Here is a 17,605-nt window from a genome sequence, read left to right as displayed (position 1 = left end):
GATTGTTTTACAGACTGGAGGCCTGTGACCAGTAGAATGCCACAAGGATCGGTGTTGGGTCCACGACGTTTCATCATTTATATTAATGATTTGGATGTGAGCATAAGAAGTATAGTTAGTGAGTTTGCAGATGACACCAAAATTGGAGGTGCTGTGGACAGCAAAACAGGTTACCTCAGAGTACAATGGGATCTTGATCAGATGGGCCAATGGGCTGAGGAGTAGCAGATGGAGTTTAATTTAGATACATGCGAGGTGCTGCACTTTGAGAAAGCAAATCTTAGCAGGGCTTATACACTTATTGGTAAGGTCCTAGGGAGTGTTGGTGAACAAAGAGATGTTAGAGTGCAGATTCATAGCTCCTTGAAAGTGGAGTCGCAGGTAGATAGGATAGTGAAGAAGGCGTTTGGTATGCTTTCATTTATTGGTCAGAATATTGAGTACACGAGTTGGAAGGTCATGTTGCAGCTGTACAGGACATTGGTTAGGCCATTTTTGGAATATGGTGTGCACTTCTGGTCTCCTTCCTATCGGATGCATGTTGTAAAACTTGAAAGGGCTCAGAAAAGATTTACAAGGACCTTGCCAGGTTTGGAATATTTGGGCGATAGGGAGAGGTTGAATAGGCTGGGGCTGTTTTTCCTGGAGTGTCGGAGGCTGAGGGGGTGACCTTATAGAGGTTTATAAAATCATGAGGGGTATGGATAGGATAAATAGACAAAGTCTTTTCCCTGGGGTAGGGGAATCCAAAACTAGGGGGCATAGGTTTAGTGTGAGAGGGGAAAGATATAAAAGAGACCTAAGGGGCAACTTTTTCACACAGAGAGTGGTACGTGTATGGAATGAGCTGCCAGAGGAAGTGGGGGAGACTGGTACAATTGCAACATTTAAAAGTCATTTGGATGGGTATATGAATAGGAAGGGTTTTGAGGGATATGGGCCAAGTGGTTGTGAAATCTGGTCAGCATGGACGAGTTGGACCGAAGGGTCTGTTTCCGTGCTGTACATCCCTATGACTCTATGACTCGAATCTGGACTCGAAACATTATCTTGCTTTCTCTCCATTGATGCTGCCTGATCCATTGTGATCCCCAGCATTTGTTTTCAGTACAGATTCCAGCATCTGCAGTAATTCGCTTCTACATTGCTTTTGTTGTCAGGCATCGTGACTTCAATCTTGCAGAGGCAGAGCCCCAACTCTTTGACCTTTCCTCTTATCTCCCTTGGATCATGACCTCACCACTGAATATCAGGCTGCTATTTTCAGGACTGTCACTGATGTCATGTTCTCTGGAGATCCCCCTTGCACATCTTCCCACCTCATTGTAACCCAATCACGTAGTTATCCCAAAATCCACAAACAGATTGCTCTGGCAGACTCACCTGTTTCAGCCTCTTCCTGTCCCAATTAACTTCTTCCCATCTTGACTCTACGCTCCCCCCCTTCCCCCCCCCCCCCCCCCCCCGACTCACTGAACCCTACCTTGTCATTTTGAGTCTCTCACATTTACGTTCATGATTCTTTTGATTCTTTACATCAGTTCCACAATTACCAGTTTCCTCCTCTTTACCATGAGATCTGGCTATGGGTATCCACATGGGTCCATATTATGCCTGTTTCTTTGCATTACTTCCCACACATAGTTCAGTCTGATTGATAGGATCTTCAGCCATGTCCAACCCATTTCCTGTGCTTATACCCTCATCCCTTCCTCTTAATCCCATCACAATAGAGTTCTTCTTGCCTTCACTTTCCACTTCACTAGTCATTGCTTTCTGCCATTTCTGCCATCTTCAGCAATATGCCACCATCAAATGAATCTTCTCCTCACACCTCCACTTTCGGCATTCTGTATTACCTCCACAATACCCTGGTCCCCTCCTCCATTGCTTCTAATACTTCATTCTCCATGGCAACTGTCCAATCACTTCCTCACTTCTCACTGTCCAAGGCTGCTAACATACTTTCCAGGTGAAGCAACATTTTGCGTATACTTTTTTCAATCTTTTCTACTGTGTTTATTGCTCAAAATGCATTAACCTTTACAATGGCGAGGCCAAATGCAGAGTGGATGATGGCTTTGCTGAACACTACCACTAGCTCTGACTGTAGGAATGACTCTGATCTTCTAGTTGCTTCCCATTTCAGTAAACTACCTTGTTCTCATGCTCACATTTCTATCCTGGGATTGCTGTAATGTTCCAACAAAGCACAGTGCAAGCCCAAGGGACAACATCTCATTTTCTGCTTAGGCACCTTACAGCCTCTAGGTCTCAACATGAATTAGCCTGACCTCGTGAAGCGTTCTCCATATTTCTTTCTTTAATCTTGTTTGTGCAAGGTTTGTGAAGGTTTGTAGCTCAGGTTGAGGTCTAGGGTGTAGGTTTGCTCGCTGAGCTGTAGGTTTGATATCCAGACGTTTCATTACCTGGCTAGGTAACATCATCAGTGGCGATCTCCAAGTGAAGCGAAGCTGTTGTCTCCTGCTTTCTATTTATATCTTTCTCCTGGATGGGGTTCCTGGGGTTTGTGGTGATGTCATTTCCTGTTCGTTTTCTGAGGGGTTGATAGATGGCATCTAGATCTATGTGCTTGTTTATGGCATTGTGGTTGGAGTGCCAGGCCTCTAGGAATTCTCTGGCATGTCTTTGCTTAGCCTGTCCCAGGATAGATGTGTTGTCCCAGTCGAAATGGTGTTTTTTTTCATCCGTGTGTAGGGCTACAAGGGAGAGTGGGTCGTGTCTTTTTGTGGCTAGCTGGTGTTCATGTATCCTGTTGGCTAACTTTCTTCCTGTTTGTCCTACGTAGTGTTTGTGGCAGTCCTTGCATGGAATTTTATAGATGATGTTGGTTTTGTCCAGGGGTTGTATTGGGCCTTTTAAGTTTGTTAGTTTTTGTTTGAGAGTGTTAGTGGTTTGTGTGCTACTAGGATTCCGAGGGGTCTCAGTAGTCTGGCTGTCATTTCTGAGATTCCCATGGGATCTCCGCTATCAGGATTCATAGCAGAAGTGGTAATGCAAAGGCTAGAAAAACAGCCCTACCAATCATCAAACCAAAAATCTGGGTTCGCTACGTAGATGACACCTTTGTCATCACAAAACGAAACAAGATAGAAGAGACATTTAACATAATAAACAACACCCTCACAGGCATAAAGTTCACCAAGGAGGAAGAAACTGACAACAAACTCGCATTTCTGGACGTCACAGTAGAAAGAAAGGACAAGGGAGAATTACAAACCTGCGTATACAGAAAACCGACAAACACTGACCAAATACTCAACTACACCAGCAACCATCCCAACACACACAAACAAAGCTGTATCAGAACACTATTCCAACGAGCCACCACACACACTGCAGCACAGACAAACTTTGAAAAACAGAGGAGAACCACCTATATGATGTATTCAAGAAGAACGGATACTCAAAAAACACACTGCGCAGATTCCTCAAGAACAAACCACGACAAGCAGACAAAACACAGCCAGAAACCCTAACCACCTAACCATACATCAAAGAAGTTTCAGAAATGACAGTCAGACTACTGAGACCCCTCGGAATCCTAGTAGCACACAAACCCACCAACACACTCAAACAAAAACTAACAAACTTAAAAGGCCCAGTACAACCCCTGGACAAAACCAACGTCATCTATAAAATTCCATGCAAGGAGTGCCACAAACACTACCTCGGATAAACAGGAAGAAAGTTAGCCAACAGGATACATGAACACCAGCTAGCCACAAAAAGACACGATCCCCTCTCCCTCATAACCCTACACACAAATGAAAAAAAACACCATTTCGACTGGGACAACACATCTATCCTGGGACAGGCTAAGCAAAGACATGCCAGAGAATTCCCAGAGGCCTGGCACTCCAAACACAACGCCATAAACAAGCACATAGATCTAGATGCCATCTATCAACCCCTCAGAAAACGAACAGGAAATGACATCACCACAAACCCCAGGAACCCCATCCAGGAGAAAGATATAAATAGAAAGCAGGAGACAACAGCTTCGCTTCACTTGGAGGTTGCCACTGATGATGTTACCTAGCCAGGTAATGAAACGTCTGGATACCAAACCTGCAGCTCAGCGAGCAAACCTACACCCTAAATCTTGTTTGTGTTTTTTTTAAACTTTGCTTTCAGCTGAGATGGCCTATTTTCAACCATCCCACTTTACTTTAAACCAAATTTATTTCTCTATTAGCAATTCTTTTGCATTGGACCTACAAACTTTCTGTTCCTTTTGCTTATCCTCTGCCTCTGTCAAAACTATATAAAACAAAATACCATTTTCCAACTGCTTTTAGCTCTGAAGAAGACTTGAAATGTTAACTCTGTTCCTTTCTCTATAGCTGCCAGACCTGCTGTGTTTCTTCAGCACTTCTGGTTTTTTTCCGGATTTCCAGCATCAGCAGTATTTTGCTTTTCCATAATTATTATGCTATATTTCCTTACATGTGGCTGATAATTATTTCTGAAATAACCTAGAAATTTATCTGGATTTAAAGCAATTGTTACAAACTTTAATTGTAAGAAGGAAATCAGATCTACCTTTTAACATGGATAAGAGCAAGTGTGATCGATAAAACCTCGGAACTCATCTGTATACCAGTCAGATGACCTGTATGTACTCTCAAAATAGTCATCAGTGATGTTGAGCCCAGTATTTGTTGGTTTGGAAAATGCCAGGTTCCTGTTCAAATGTCCCTGGATCTGTGTTAACTGATAAATCTTATACAGACATGCCTTGTAGAATGGAAAAGAATTAGTGGCAATATTCTTAGTCTAATACACTGATGCTAGATCTATGAAGTCTCATGGCTTCAAATAAAATAATGCCAAGGAAACTATTGATTGCTCGCCTTCATGTTAAACATCACACATGAGGGAGATGAGAGCAACGTAAGCACAGAATGTACTGTGATAAGGGGACTTGATAGTAACACATCTGTCTGCCCTTGTTCATGCTTTAACATTATAGCTTTCAGACTGGGCTTGCATTGGATGATGAGGTAACCAACGCAAGAAAGTAGTTTACTTGAGCGTATCTTTCCACCCATCTCTTTTTAAAGCATCTACCCACAATTTTGGCAGAAGTGATACCTGTATGGTACTAATCTCCACCACGAATATGTTACTTGGTGTCATACTTTGTTTTATAATTTTCTTGCGTAATGCCGTGGATTGTTGTATTAAGGGAACTGTATGAATGTAAGTTATTGTCATATAAAGTAGGCAGTCCAAGATGATTGTTCACAATGTATTTTGTGCCACCTCAGGAACAGGATTATGTACAAAAATAAGCAGCAGTATTAAGGCTCAGAATGCTGCTCTTCCCTTGGACAGCATTTGGCTAGGAAAGCATTCTTTGCTAAATAAAGATTGTAATAAGGCATGACAGGAATAGTTCTGATATTTTTTAGAGTGAGGTATGTACAAAACCAAGCAGGATTTCCTGCTGCTGAACACCGCAAACAATTGAGTTTAGTAGTCCAACAACCAGCGCTGAATGCATGACAGTAAAACTACATAGCCAGGTAGTAGGGGTCAAAAAGAAAACCATGGCCTGGAGTCAAACATGACATGGGTGGTGTAGAGATAGTGCCACTGGACTCATAACTATAACGTCAAACTAATATTCTGGGGCTCAGAACCCATCATGGCAAATGGTAACATTCGAATTTAATAGAAATCTGGAATTAATGCTGGCCAAAAGTTGACCATGTAACCATTGCTAATTTTCATAAAAACCCACCTGATTTTCTCGTCATTTACGAAGGAAATCTGCCATTATCACCTAGTTTGTTCTACGTGTGTCTCCAGATCCACAGCAGTATGGTTGACTCTTAACTGCTATCTGAAATGAGCCTGGAGGACTCAACATTGAGTTATCCAATATCAAATAACCTCCATTCCCTTCTCCTGACTCCGTTCCCAGCACACCCCCATCCCTTCAACCACCCCCCACCCCCCCCCTCCAGCCACCTAATGGATTCATTACTCCCATTGACTAACCAGCTCATACCCGCTGCCTATCTTCAGCACCCTGCCCCCACCACCATCTTTATCTGCAGCTTCCCCCATACCCACCCCCGGTCCTGAAGAAGGGTTACACCTAAAACGTCGACTTCTCCATCTCTTGATGCTGCCTGGCGTGCTGTGTTCTTCCAGTCTCCTGCTTGAGTACTTTGGATTCCAGCATCTGCAGTTTTTTGTCTTGAAATGGCCCAGCAAGCTTTTCAGTACAAGGGCAATTAGGGATTGGGAATAAATGCTAGCCTTACATCGATGCACACATCCCATGACTGAGTATTATAAGATTGGTTCTACTTTCAGAGACTAGTCCGCAAAAGCCCAGAACATCCTCTTCACTTCACAATCCTGCTTTCCTTGAATAAATCTTCATCCTTTTATCATAAATTGTCATGGAAAGATTAAAATTTGAATTGGAAACACATTTAATTTACTTGGTTTTTCAGATAGAAAGGATGCCAAAGGCAGCAGTTTGAGTTCCTAAAAATGTATGTAAACAACAAATAACACCTTGACATAATATCATGGAAAACTTGCAATATTTGGAAGTCCTATTTTATATATATATTTATATAATTATATACAGCCTGTGTGATTAACTTCTAGCTTTTATTTATTTTCATGTAGGGTCTCTGTCTTTGCCTCGATTTTCAGTTTGACACTGTGGTGAAGGACAGGCCAACAATCCTCAGCAAATTATTTCTTCTTCATTTCTTAAAGCAAGACATTCCAGCTTTAAGCTGGGAGTTTTTTGTCAATAGGTTCGATACCTTGTCTCTGGAGGCGCAACTTCATTTGGATTGCAATAAGGAATTTCCATTCCCTACAAGTAAGTTGTCATTTCAGCTTAGACTTTCCAGTCCTCTCACTGGAGCAGGTGGGTGCCACCTATTTCCAAGTCCAAAACCATACAAAGGAGTAAGAACTGGTTTGGTTCCAATGGGATTCAATTTACATCGTACAAAAATTCATTAAAACTTCATGAATGAATACACTACAGAAGAAGAAAGTAGAAAGTTGTTCAACTTGCTATCAACACTTTTTTTAAATCAAAGCCACTAAAACTGAGAATCTGGTCATTATTATGTTGTGTTTTGTACATTACACTAGCAAATATGCTTCAAAAAGTGTTTAATTCATTTTGGGATGTCCTGTCGTATCAGGTACTCTTTCTTTTAAAAGCTAGTTTTTTGATGTTGAGTATACATTTTTGGGCAATACTCCCCTTTGTTTTGTTAGCATCTGAGATCTGTATGTAGCATTGACTTCCAAAACTGGAAGTCATTGCATTGGTACATGGGATCATGGAATGGTGGCCGAGCAGCTTTGGGGGGACCATTGCTTCTGGGGAACTCTAACCAACAAATGGTCTATCTGGTCCTAAATCAGGAAGTTGACCTTGTTAGGGAAATTTGACCCTAATGTTATATGCTGAAACTTTATTGCTGGAACAGCACAGCAGGTCAGGCAGCATCTAGGGAACAGAAGATTCGACGTTTCGGGCACATGCCCTTCTTCATGTGCCCGAAACGTCGAATCTTCTGTTCCCTAGATGCTGCCTGACCTGCTGTGCTGTTCCAGCAATAAAGTTTCAGCTTTGATCTCCAGCGTCTGCAGACCTCACTTTCTCCTAATGTTATATGGCCAATGCTACAGTGTGGTTGGTTTTGGCAGACAGGTAGCAGTGGGCAGTCTGTTGCTTTTTCAAGGTTTTTAAAATGGTAGGCAGGAAAGTAGTATAATATTAATGATTCATTTTCATTTATTGTTGATATGGACTGAAGTGGAAAATAAACTGATTTAAAAGACAAGAAATGTTCAAGGACTGCTATGCTTTTTAAAAAATGCAAGTAACTGTGATACTCGCTGCAAGTGATGTTTACACAGCTGTTTGTTCAAGTAGCAGGGCACGTCCTGTTGCAGATGGTCTGGTGACAGGGCAGAGAACAAATGGACCTTTGGCTGACAATGTGTAGGCAATTGGTCTATGGACTAGTGATCAGTTTTTGAAAATGAAGGCCTTCTGTATCCAGCGTCTGTATGGTTGGCTCCAGGAAGCTGAATGGCGTGGGGGTCATAAGGTTTGGCTCAGAAGCCAGTAGACCTCTGGAAAGGAAGGAACTATTATTGTTCTGCAGTAGAAAGCATCTCAAGATTGAAGAATGCCAGTTATTACCCTTTCTCACTGCTTTAAGCTGTGATTTTTATTTACTAAGTCAGAGATATTGAGAGTGTGAAGTAGTTACCCTGTACCTCCCACAAACAGGGGAAGGTGTCCAGAGAAGGGAAATTAAAAGGCTGCATTCTGATCAGTGGAAGGATCATCTCAGCAAACCCTGTAGAAAGGGACCACAGCCTTCCCAATCTTTCCTTCAACACAGCATACAAATGCTACAGTAAGGATAGAAAGGGAGGCAAAAGAGGAGGGGGAGTGGCATTTTTGATAAGGGATAACATTACAGCTGTGCTAAGGGAGGATATTCCTGGAAATACATCGAGGGAAGTTATTTGGGTGGAACTGAGAAATAGGAAAGGGATGATCACCTTATTAGGATTGTATTATAGACCCCCCAATAGTCAGAGGGAAATTGAGAAACAAACTTGTAAGGAGATCTCAGCTATCTGTAAGAATAATAGGATGGTTATGGTAGGGGATTTTAACTTTCCAAACATCGACTGGGACTGCCATAGTGTTAAAGGTTTAGATGGAGAGGAATTTCTTAAGTGTGTACAAGACAATTTTCTGATTCAGTATGTGGATGTACCTACTAGAGAAGGTGCAAACCTTGACCTACTCTTGGGAAATAAGGTAGGGCAGGTGACTGAGGTGTCAGTGGAGGAGCACTTTGGGGCCAGTGACCATAATTCTATTCATTTTAAAATAGTGATAGAAAAGGATAGACCAGATCTAAAAGTTGAAGTTCTAAATTGGAGAAAGGCCAATTTTGACGGTATTAGGCAAGAAATTTCAAAAGCTGATTGGAGGCAGGTGTTCGCAGGTAAAGGGACGGCTGGAAAATGGGAAGCCTTCAGAAATGAGATAGCAAGAATCCAGAGAAAGAATATTCCTGTCAGGGTGACAGGGAAGGCTGGTAGGTATAGGAAATGCTGGATGACTAGAGAAATTGAGGATTTGGTTAAGAAAAAGAAGGAAGCATATGTCAAGTACAGACAGGATAGATCGAGTGAATCCTTAGAAGAGTATAAAGAAAGTAGGAGTATACTTAAGAGGGAAATTAGGAGGGCAAAATGGAGAAATGAGATAGCTTTGGCAAATAGAATTAAGGAGAATCCAAAGGGGTTTTACAAATATATTAAGGACAAAAGGGTAACTAGGGAGAGAATAGGGCCCCTCAAAGATCAGCAAGACAGCCTTTGTATGGAGCCACAGAAAATAGGGGAGATACTAAATGAATGTTTTACATCAGTATTTACTGTGGAAAAGGATATGGAAGATATAGACTATAGGAAAATAGATGGTGACATCTTGCAAAATGTTCAGATTACAGAGAAGGAAATGCTGGATGTCTTGAAATGATTAAAGGTGGATAAATCCCCAGGACCTGCTCAAGTGTACCCGAGAACTTTGTGGGAAGCTGGAAAAGTGATTGCTGTGTCTCTTGCAGAGATATTTGTATCATTGATAATCACAGGTGAAGTGCCAGAAGACTGGAGGTTGGCAAATGTGGTGCCACTGATTAAGAAGGGTGGTAAGGACAAGCCAGGGAACTATAGACCAGTGAACCTGACCTCAGTGGTGGGCAAGTTGTTGGAGGGAATCCTGAGGGACAGGATGTACATGTATTTGGAAAGGCAAGGACTGATTCGGGATAGTCAGCATGGCTTTGTGCATGGGAAATCATGTCTCACAAACTTGATTGAGTTTTTTGATGAAGTAACAAAGAAGATCGATGAGGGCAGAGCAGTAGATGTGATCTATATGGACTTCAGTAAGGCGTTCGACAAGATTCTCCATGGGAGACTGATTAGCAAGGTTAGATCTAATGGAATACAGGGATGAACTAGCCATTTGGATACAGAACTGTTAGAAGACAGAGGGTGGTGGTGGAGGGTTGTTTTTCAGACTGGAGGCCTGTGACCAGTGGAGTGCCACAAGGATTGGTGCTGGGCCCTCTACTTTTTGTCATTTACATAAATGATTTGGATGCGAGCATAAGAGGTACAGTTAGTAAGTTTGCAGATGACACCAAAATTGGAGGTGTAGTGGACAGCGAAGAGGGTTACCTCAGATTACAACAGGATCTGGACCAGATGGGCCAATGGGCTGTGAAGTGGCAGATGGAGTTTAATTTAGATAAATGCGAGGAGCTGCATTTTGGGAAAGCAAATCTTAGCATGACTTAAACACTTAATGGTAAGGTCCTTGGGAGTGTTGCTGAACAAAGAGACCTTGAAGTGCAGGTTCATAACTTCTTGAAAGTGGAGTCGCAGGTCGATAGGATAGTGAAGAAGGCGTTTGGTATGCTTTTCTTTATTGGTCAGAGTATTGAGTACAGGAGTTGGGAGGTCATGTGACGGCTGTACAGGACATTGGTTAGGCCACTGTTGGAATATTGTGTGCAATTCTGGTCTCCTTCCTATCGGAAAGATGTTGTGAAACTTGAAAGGGTTCAGAAAAGATTTACAAGGTTGTTGCCAGGGTTGGAGGATCTGAACTACAGGGAGAGGCTGAACAGGCTGGGGCTGTTTTCCTGGAGCGTTGGAGGCTGAGGGGTGACCTTATAGAGGTTTACAAAATTATGAGGAGCATGGATAGGATAAATAGGCAAATTCTTTCCCTGTGGTCGGGGAGTCCAGAACTAGAGGGCATAGGTTTAGGGTGAGAGGGGAAAGATATAAAAGAGACCCAAGGGGCAACGTTTTCACGCAGAGGGTGGTACGTGTATGGAATGAGCTGCCAGAAGATGTGGTGGAGGCTTGTACAATTGCAACATTTAAGAGGCATTTGGATGGGTATATGAATAGGAAGGGTTTGGAGGGATTTGGGCCGGGTGCTGGCAGGTGGGACTAGATTTGGTTGGGATATCTGGTCGGCATGGACAGGTTGGACCGAAGTGTCTGTTTCCATGCTGTACATCTCTATGACTCTATGACATAACACCAATTGTGTGTGTGTGTGTGTAGAAGGGGTGTTTATTAGTGAGTTGAGCTTTAACTAGTAGTTATGTGTCAACAGTTCATAATGGTTTATCTGCAGCTGGAATCTACCTATTTCTAATCAACTGGAATTCATGTTAAGTGCAAAAAATTTCCTGTTAACCTGCATGTAAAAGACAGGTAAACTGGGGAATGCTGTGTATTTTTAAACTCATTATTGGCAGTGATGACTAGGAGAATAGCAGGGCCTAATTTCCAGCGTTCTTCCCTAATGAGGTATGCCACTATTTGGGAGGGTGGTATTTGCCCATCAGGGGCAAAACTCATCCCAGAAGATAGTAACCCCCTTCCTTCCTTCCTTCCTACCTGCCTGCTTGTACTTCAAATCTCCCTTGCCCTTTGACCCTGCCTCTAAATTGGGCAAGCCCTCCCTAACCAAAGCCCCACTGACGTATCTTGATCCAGGGTTCCTGTAGGCTTCCTTCCAGAGGCCTGCCTCAAAACGAGCAGCATCCACCATGAAGTTGTGGGGCTGTTGGAGCTGAGGGACAGAAGTCTCATTCTCCACTAATTTAGCTTGCTATAGCACTTTATGTTTGCTGCTGGGCTTGTTCTATGTATGTTGACTCACTGCCAACTTTTCTTCCGAGGCAGTGAGCCATCTGCTGCTGATAAATTTCTGCCAGTGTTTCAAATCAAAATTTTGATGAACGTATGTTAACCAAAGAGATTCTGTTTCCACAGATGCTGACCTGCTGAGTGTTTCCAGCATTTCTTGTTTTGAATGCTGTTGCACTGTGATAAAAGATCTAAAATAACAATGTATTGCTGCATACATGGTACTTCGAATAATACTTAATAATGGGCCAATTTTTGGTATTATTTCCGACAGATGAGAGATTAAGTTTTGGTATTTCAATTCATGCCATTGTCATTTGATAAAAATATGAAAATTAAGCATTTGTGTAGTATTGAATAAATTATACAGTGCACAAACATGGCATTTAATTCAAATGGTCTGTCTCTCCATTTATACTTCCTCTGATCCAGTTCAGCTAATGCTGCAGCCTAATAGAAGTACAGAATTGTTACAAGCAAAAAAAGCCATTTGATCAATTGCGTCTGCACTGGCTCTTTTAAAATTTGGGATAACTTAATCCCATTCTCCCACCCTTTCCCCTCAGTGCTACACATTAGTTCAATTGAATCTGTCTCCATCATGCTTCTAAGCAGTGCATTTCAGACCTGAACTATTTGCTGACTGAAAAAACATTCTTCTTGTGTCATATTTACTACTTTTTTAAATGACTTTAAATCTGTGCCCTCTCCTTCTTGATCTGTTTGCAAAAGGCAACAGTTACTCCATATCTAATTTGTCCAGATCTCTCATAATTTTGAAAACTTCAATCAAAACTCCTGTTAAATTTCTCTTCTTCAAGGAAGACAGAACTCTTATCCCTGGAACAATGCTTGGCAAACTTACTCTGCAGTTTCGCCAATGTGCTCAATTCCTTCCTGAAGTGTGGTGCCCAGAAATGTCATACTGTATGCTCTATTAACCTTCCGATCCTTTCACCCTTATATTTGTGAAGCTTCTGCTTAAAATCAATTTATGCTATTTTCCTCAACTACCTCTCATAGTAGAGAGTTCCACATTGCAGCCATTCTCCAGGTAATTAAGTATGTCCTGAATTTCCTAGTAAGTATACTCATGACTACCTTAGATATATTATCCCCATTAAATCCTTGTATAAAAGGCTTTTATCAGGTAATAGAGAAAGGGCTTCAGCATGCTTTATCTTTCTTGATGTGCATCTCCTCTTCGTTCTGATATCATGTTTATAAATTTTTTTTTCACTGTTTTCAGGACAAGTAGATCCATTTTAGAATATAGAAGTAATAGCTGTGCACAGTACTTGAATAGTGGTCTAACCAAAATTACTTACAAACTTTTCACTGTGCCTCAGTACAAGTGACAAGAAATTCAATTCAATTCAATTCAAGCTTGACACTAATTCTCTGCAATTCTACCCCTCAAGAAATAAACTAATTATCTTAGCGCACCGTTGTTTAGGCATGCAGTGCAAACTTTTGATGTCTGAGTTGCAAAAGCAACTTTTTTATCAGTTGCCTTTTGACTAGGTATTTTTCATGTTTGCATGTGCTTTTCTTCAGCTATCACTGCTGTAAGGACAAATGTTGCTAATCTAAGTGATGCTGCCATGTGGAAGATCAAACGCGCTCGCTTTGCACGAAACCGACAGAGAAGTGTGCGATCTCTTAGGGATAGTGTGAAAGGTCCAGGAGAGTCAAAGAGGGCACTTTCTCTTCCAGAAACTCTAAGCACCAAACTGCGTAAGTGTTTTCTGCCTGAAAGTGTCATTTTAGCTTGTAATTGTTTTTGGCTAGATTATAAGAATTGTTAATTCAGATGAGTAGGGTTCCATTTAATATGCTAGGAAACTCTTTCTTCATGTGTAGATATAAAAGCCCACTTCAAAATTTGGTTCCATGGTGCTGGAAGTTGTGGTGGGATGGGTGTCTGTTTAGGAAAAACATGATATCTGCATGGCTTCCAAGGACTCTGGTGTGGTCTGTATGTAGTGTCACATTGTTGAGGTTCATAGCACAGACTATTTATCACAGAATTATTACAGCAGAGAAGGAGACCAGTTGGCCTTTTGGTATCTACACTAGCTCTCTGAGCGTCATAACTTAGAGCCAATCAGGGCTTTGGCTTGGCATTTACAGTGACTGAAAGAATAAGCAGAGGCCATGTGGACCAATAAGCATTCCAGAAGGTGCACCATCTTCCTGTGCAAGAAAGAGGCAAATGTGATAATTTTGTATTCACAGTTGAATAGTTTGTGAGATGTTGCAATGAGGCTTGAAATGGTACTGTGCTTAGGAGGTTGAGGTAAAGTTTATGAATGTTGGGTCTTTGCTTGATTGATTGTGTTTATAGGTCAGTGATGGGTGTGCAATATCTCAGGCTAGTGGTACAATCTATATGGTATTTGAAGATTCTCTCCTGAAGTTGATATGTGAGCATACAAATTAGGAACAAGAGAAAGCTATTTTTGCCCCTTGGGCTTGCTCTGCTATTCAATAGGTCATAGCTTTGCAACTCATGTGATCATTAAATCCTTTGGCAACCTTCAAATCTTGAGTGATGGGAAAGTGAGGGGGAGGTAGGTGTACAGTTCTCAAATTAGGCTTTGCTATAACTTGCCAATGTCTTTAGTGCACATATTCCGAAGACCTCTAGCCATCCTTAGCATATAGGACATCACTCCTCCTTTCCATCTCTTAGTTCTCTAGTACAACATTTTAAACATTTGATGCGTGCGTATGGAATCCTTCCTAGTGCAATACTCAGAGGATTTCGATGCCACCAACAACAATAATGTGCCTTCTTTTAAGAGGGGCATACAAGCTTTAAGTTTGGTAGGATTTTAGACAGGAATTCATGATCATAGGTCACCAGATGATGCTTGCATGCAGCCAATTACTATTGCGAGGAGTGATGACTGCACAAACTATGGAAATGTCCCAGTTGAAGAAAGTTAGTGTCCTGCCTGTGGTGTACGCAGTGGGTGGGACTATTCACAAATCTTGATCCCTTTGCTGTTTTTGGAAATTATCTGACTTAACACTCTCTTACTTTTTAGAATGTCTTCCAGTACAAATTCTTTCCTACTAACTTCATGTATATAGCATTAAGAATTACTTATATACAGTTTCTCAATTGATGGACAAAACAACTGCTCAAATTTCCATTATTGCTGACTGTTAACTTCTAAAATCACGTGTTACAAATATTAGTTTTACCAGTTGTTGTTTTAGGAATTGAGCTCAGATAGGCAAATGATGACACTGGATGACCTGTTAAGGGAATTATTTGTATTCAGAAAATTCCATGATTGCATCTTATGTATTCTTTCTTTGTTTCTAATTTTTACAGCTTTGCGACTGACAAGACATGAGCAATCAGCTCCAACTCTTGGTGCGATGATGGAGCATGCTATGCATGGTAATCCAATATCAGTGTTTCCATATTTAATGCAGTTTAGAATCTAAGTTATAGTGACCACTAATTGATGTTTCAGTAACATACAGCTCCTAATGTATTATCAAATATCAATTCAAAATTGTGTTATATACTGCTTCAGGCAACAGGATCTAAAATTCTGATCTTTCAGGGATTCCAATATTAAAATCTATTATAAAATATGAGTAATATTCCTCTAAATTCCTTTCAGTGATAACCATGAAATTACCCCCCACCCCAACAATTTTGCTATCTGAGCAAAAGAAGGGAGAGTGAATTTTACAGTGAGGATGTCAGTTTGCCAGTGCATAATTAAGCATTTTGTCATAGATAATGGAATATTGAATTTAAATTACTAGACTCTAAAGTGGCTGCTACACCATATGCATGATGGATAAAGGGGAACCAGCGAATGTAATCTATTTAGATTTGCAAAAGAAATTTCAGTAAGATATTGCACCTAAGGCTGCTTAATGGTGTTGGGGTTATTATAATAGCCTGATAGAGGATTAGTTATCTAGTAGAAGACAGAAAATTGGGATAAAGTGCATTTTCAGGATAGCAACCTGTAACTAGTACAATGTCACAGGATCAGTCCAGGTGTCATTAGAATATATATTGATGACTGAGATGAGGAAAGTGAATGTAGCATCACCAAGTTTGGGGGTGACCGCAAAAATAGGTGGGAAGGCTAGTAGCAAGGATAAAACAAAGAATTTACAGAGGGATATAACCAGTTTTACTGACTGGGCAAAAGCCTGGCAAATTGAATATATTACAAGAAAATTTAAGGTTCTGCATGTTGGTAGGAAGAATAGAAGAGCTGAATATTATTTAAATGAAGAGAGACTGAAGAAAGCTACAACACCTATGGATTTGGGATTCCTTGTGCATGAATCACAAAAGGCTAGCGTCCAAGATTAGCATGTAATATGAATACAAACGGACTATTGGTCTTTATTTCAAAGGGAATAGAATACAAAAATAGAGAATTAAAACAAAGTGCTGGAGAAACTCAGCAGACTTGACAGCACCTGTGGAGAGGGAAACACCACTCCTCTTCAGAATGGTTAACTCTATTTCTTTCTCTCCATAGACACTGTCAAATCTGCTGAGTTTCTCCTATACTTCCTGCTTTTATTTTAGATTTCCAACGTCTGAAGTATTATAAGTAGGAATTCTTGATAAAACTATACAAGATATACAAAATATGTTAAATAAATTAAAAATTAATAGAAACACAGTGTCAAGTGATACGTTATAATTGCATGATGTGGGAGCTGATGGACCCTATTGTGGTTCATGGTGATCTCATCTGTAGCATGTGTTGTTTGCTCAAGAAAATACAGCTCAGAGTTGATGAATTGGAGTCAGAGCTTTGAACACTGTAACACATCAAGGAGGGGGAGAGTTAGCTGGATGCTGTATTTCAGGAGGTAGTCACACTGTATAGATTAAGAACTTCAAATTTGGCAAGTGGTCAGGGCAGGAAAGTGTGACTATGAATGAGGCAGATAGAGGGATCCTGAATTTAGCATTGGAGTAACCCCAGCTCTTGACTTTATCCGATAGGTATGAGGTACTTGCTCCCTGTGTAGATGAGAAATAGTACTGTATGGGGAATTGGGAAACTGACCACAGCGCCATGGTACAGGAGGCCATTTAAGTGTGGAAGGGGGAGGCTAAAACACAAGCACATAGTAAGGATTCTATGATTAGGGATAGAGATAGCATCCTGTGTAAGCAGGATTGAGAGTACTGCATGGTCTGTTGTCTACCTGGTACTGAAGTGAGGGACATTTCATCCGGCATGAAAGGATAGTGGAGAGGGAGAGGGAGAGGGCGAATCTAGTTGTTGTGATCCATATGGGGAATGGGGTAATCTCAGGGGAATTCAACATAGTTTCAAAATCAAGTAACAGGACAGAGAGTGAAGAAATGGGAATCCTACTTAAGGTATGACAGGTATGACGAAACTATTAAAAAAATTGATTAAATCAGAAGAGAGAAGTAATAAGCAGAGTCTTACAGCTCGGAGACAGACCCCTTGGTCCAACTCGTGCAGTCTGACCAAGTTTCCTAAACTAAATTAGTTCCATTTGCCTGCATTTGGCCCATATCCCTCGAACCCTTTCCTATGCATGTACCAATATCTTTTAAACATTGTAACTGTACCTGCATCTATCACTTCCTCTGGCAATTCACTCCACATAAGAACTATTCACTATGTGAAAAAATTGCCCTTCAGATCCCTTTTTAAATCTTTCTCCTCTCTCTCACCTTAAAATTATAACCTCTAGTTTTGAACTTTCCAACCCGACTGAAAAGACCTATGTTATTGACTTTATCTATGCCCTCATGATTTTATAAAGCAGCCTAAGGTCATCC

At 41.0% G+C, this 17,605-nt stretch overlaps 1 protein-coding gene across 5 annotated transcripts in view; it reads left to right on the top strand.

Annotated features, from left to right (window-relative positions):
• unc79 (unc-79 homolog, NALCN channel complex subunit) overlaps positions 1–17,605 on the top strand; it is a 219,713-nt gene that overhangs the window by 90,939 nt on the left and 111,169 nt on the right. For all 5 annotated transcript variants that reach the window (XM_087989676.1, XM_087989677.1, XM_087989674.1 and 2 more), the window contains exons 25-27: positions 6,676–6,877; positions 13,342–13,521; positions 15,131–15,199. In XM_087989676.1, coding sequence (XP_087845802.1) covers positions 6,676–6,877; positions 13,342–13,521; positions 15,131–15,199 — 451 coding nt within the window. The remainder of the gene's footprint in view (positions 1–6,675; positions 6,878–13,341; positions 13,522–15,130; positions 15,200–17,605) is intronic.

Source organism: Chiloscyllium plagiosum, unplaced genomic scaffold (assembly GCF_037043375.1).
Source record: "Chiloscyllium plagiosum isolate Xiang-an unplaced genomic scaffold, Cpla_swu_hap1 HiC_scaffold_8, whole genome shotgun sequence".
Lineage (NCBI taxonomy): Eukaryota > Metazoa > Chordata > Chondrichthyes > Orectolobiformes > Hemiscylliidae > Chiloscyllium > Chiloscyllium plagiosum.
The sequence above is the reverse complement of the archived record's forward strand: the minus strand, read 5'-3'. Positions and strand labels throughout refer to the sequence as shown.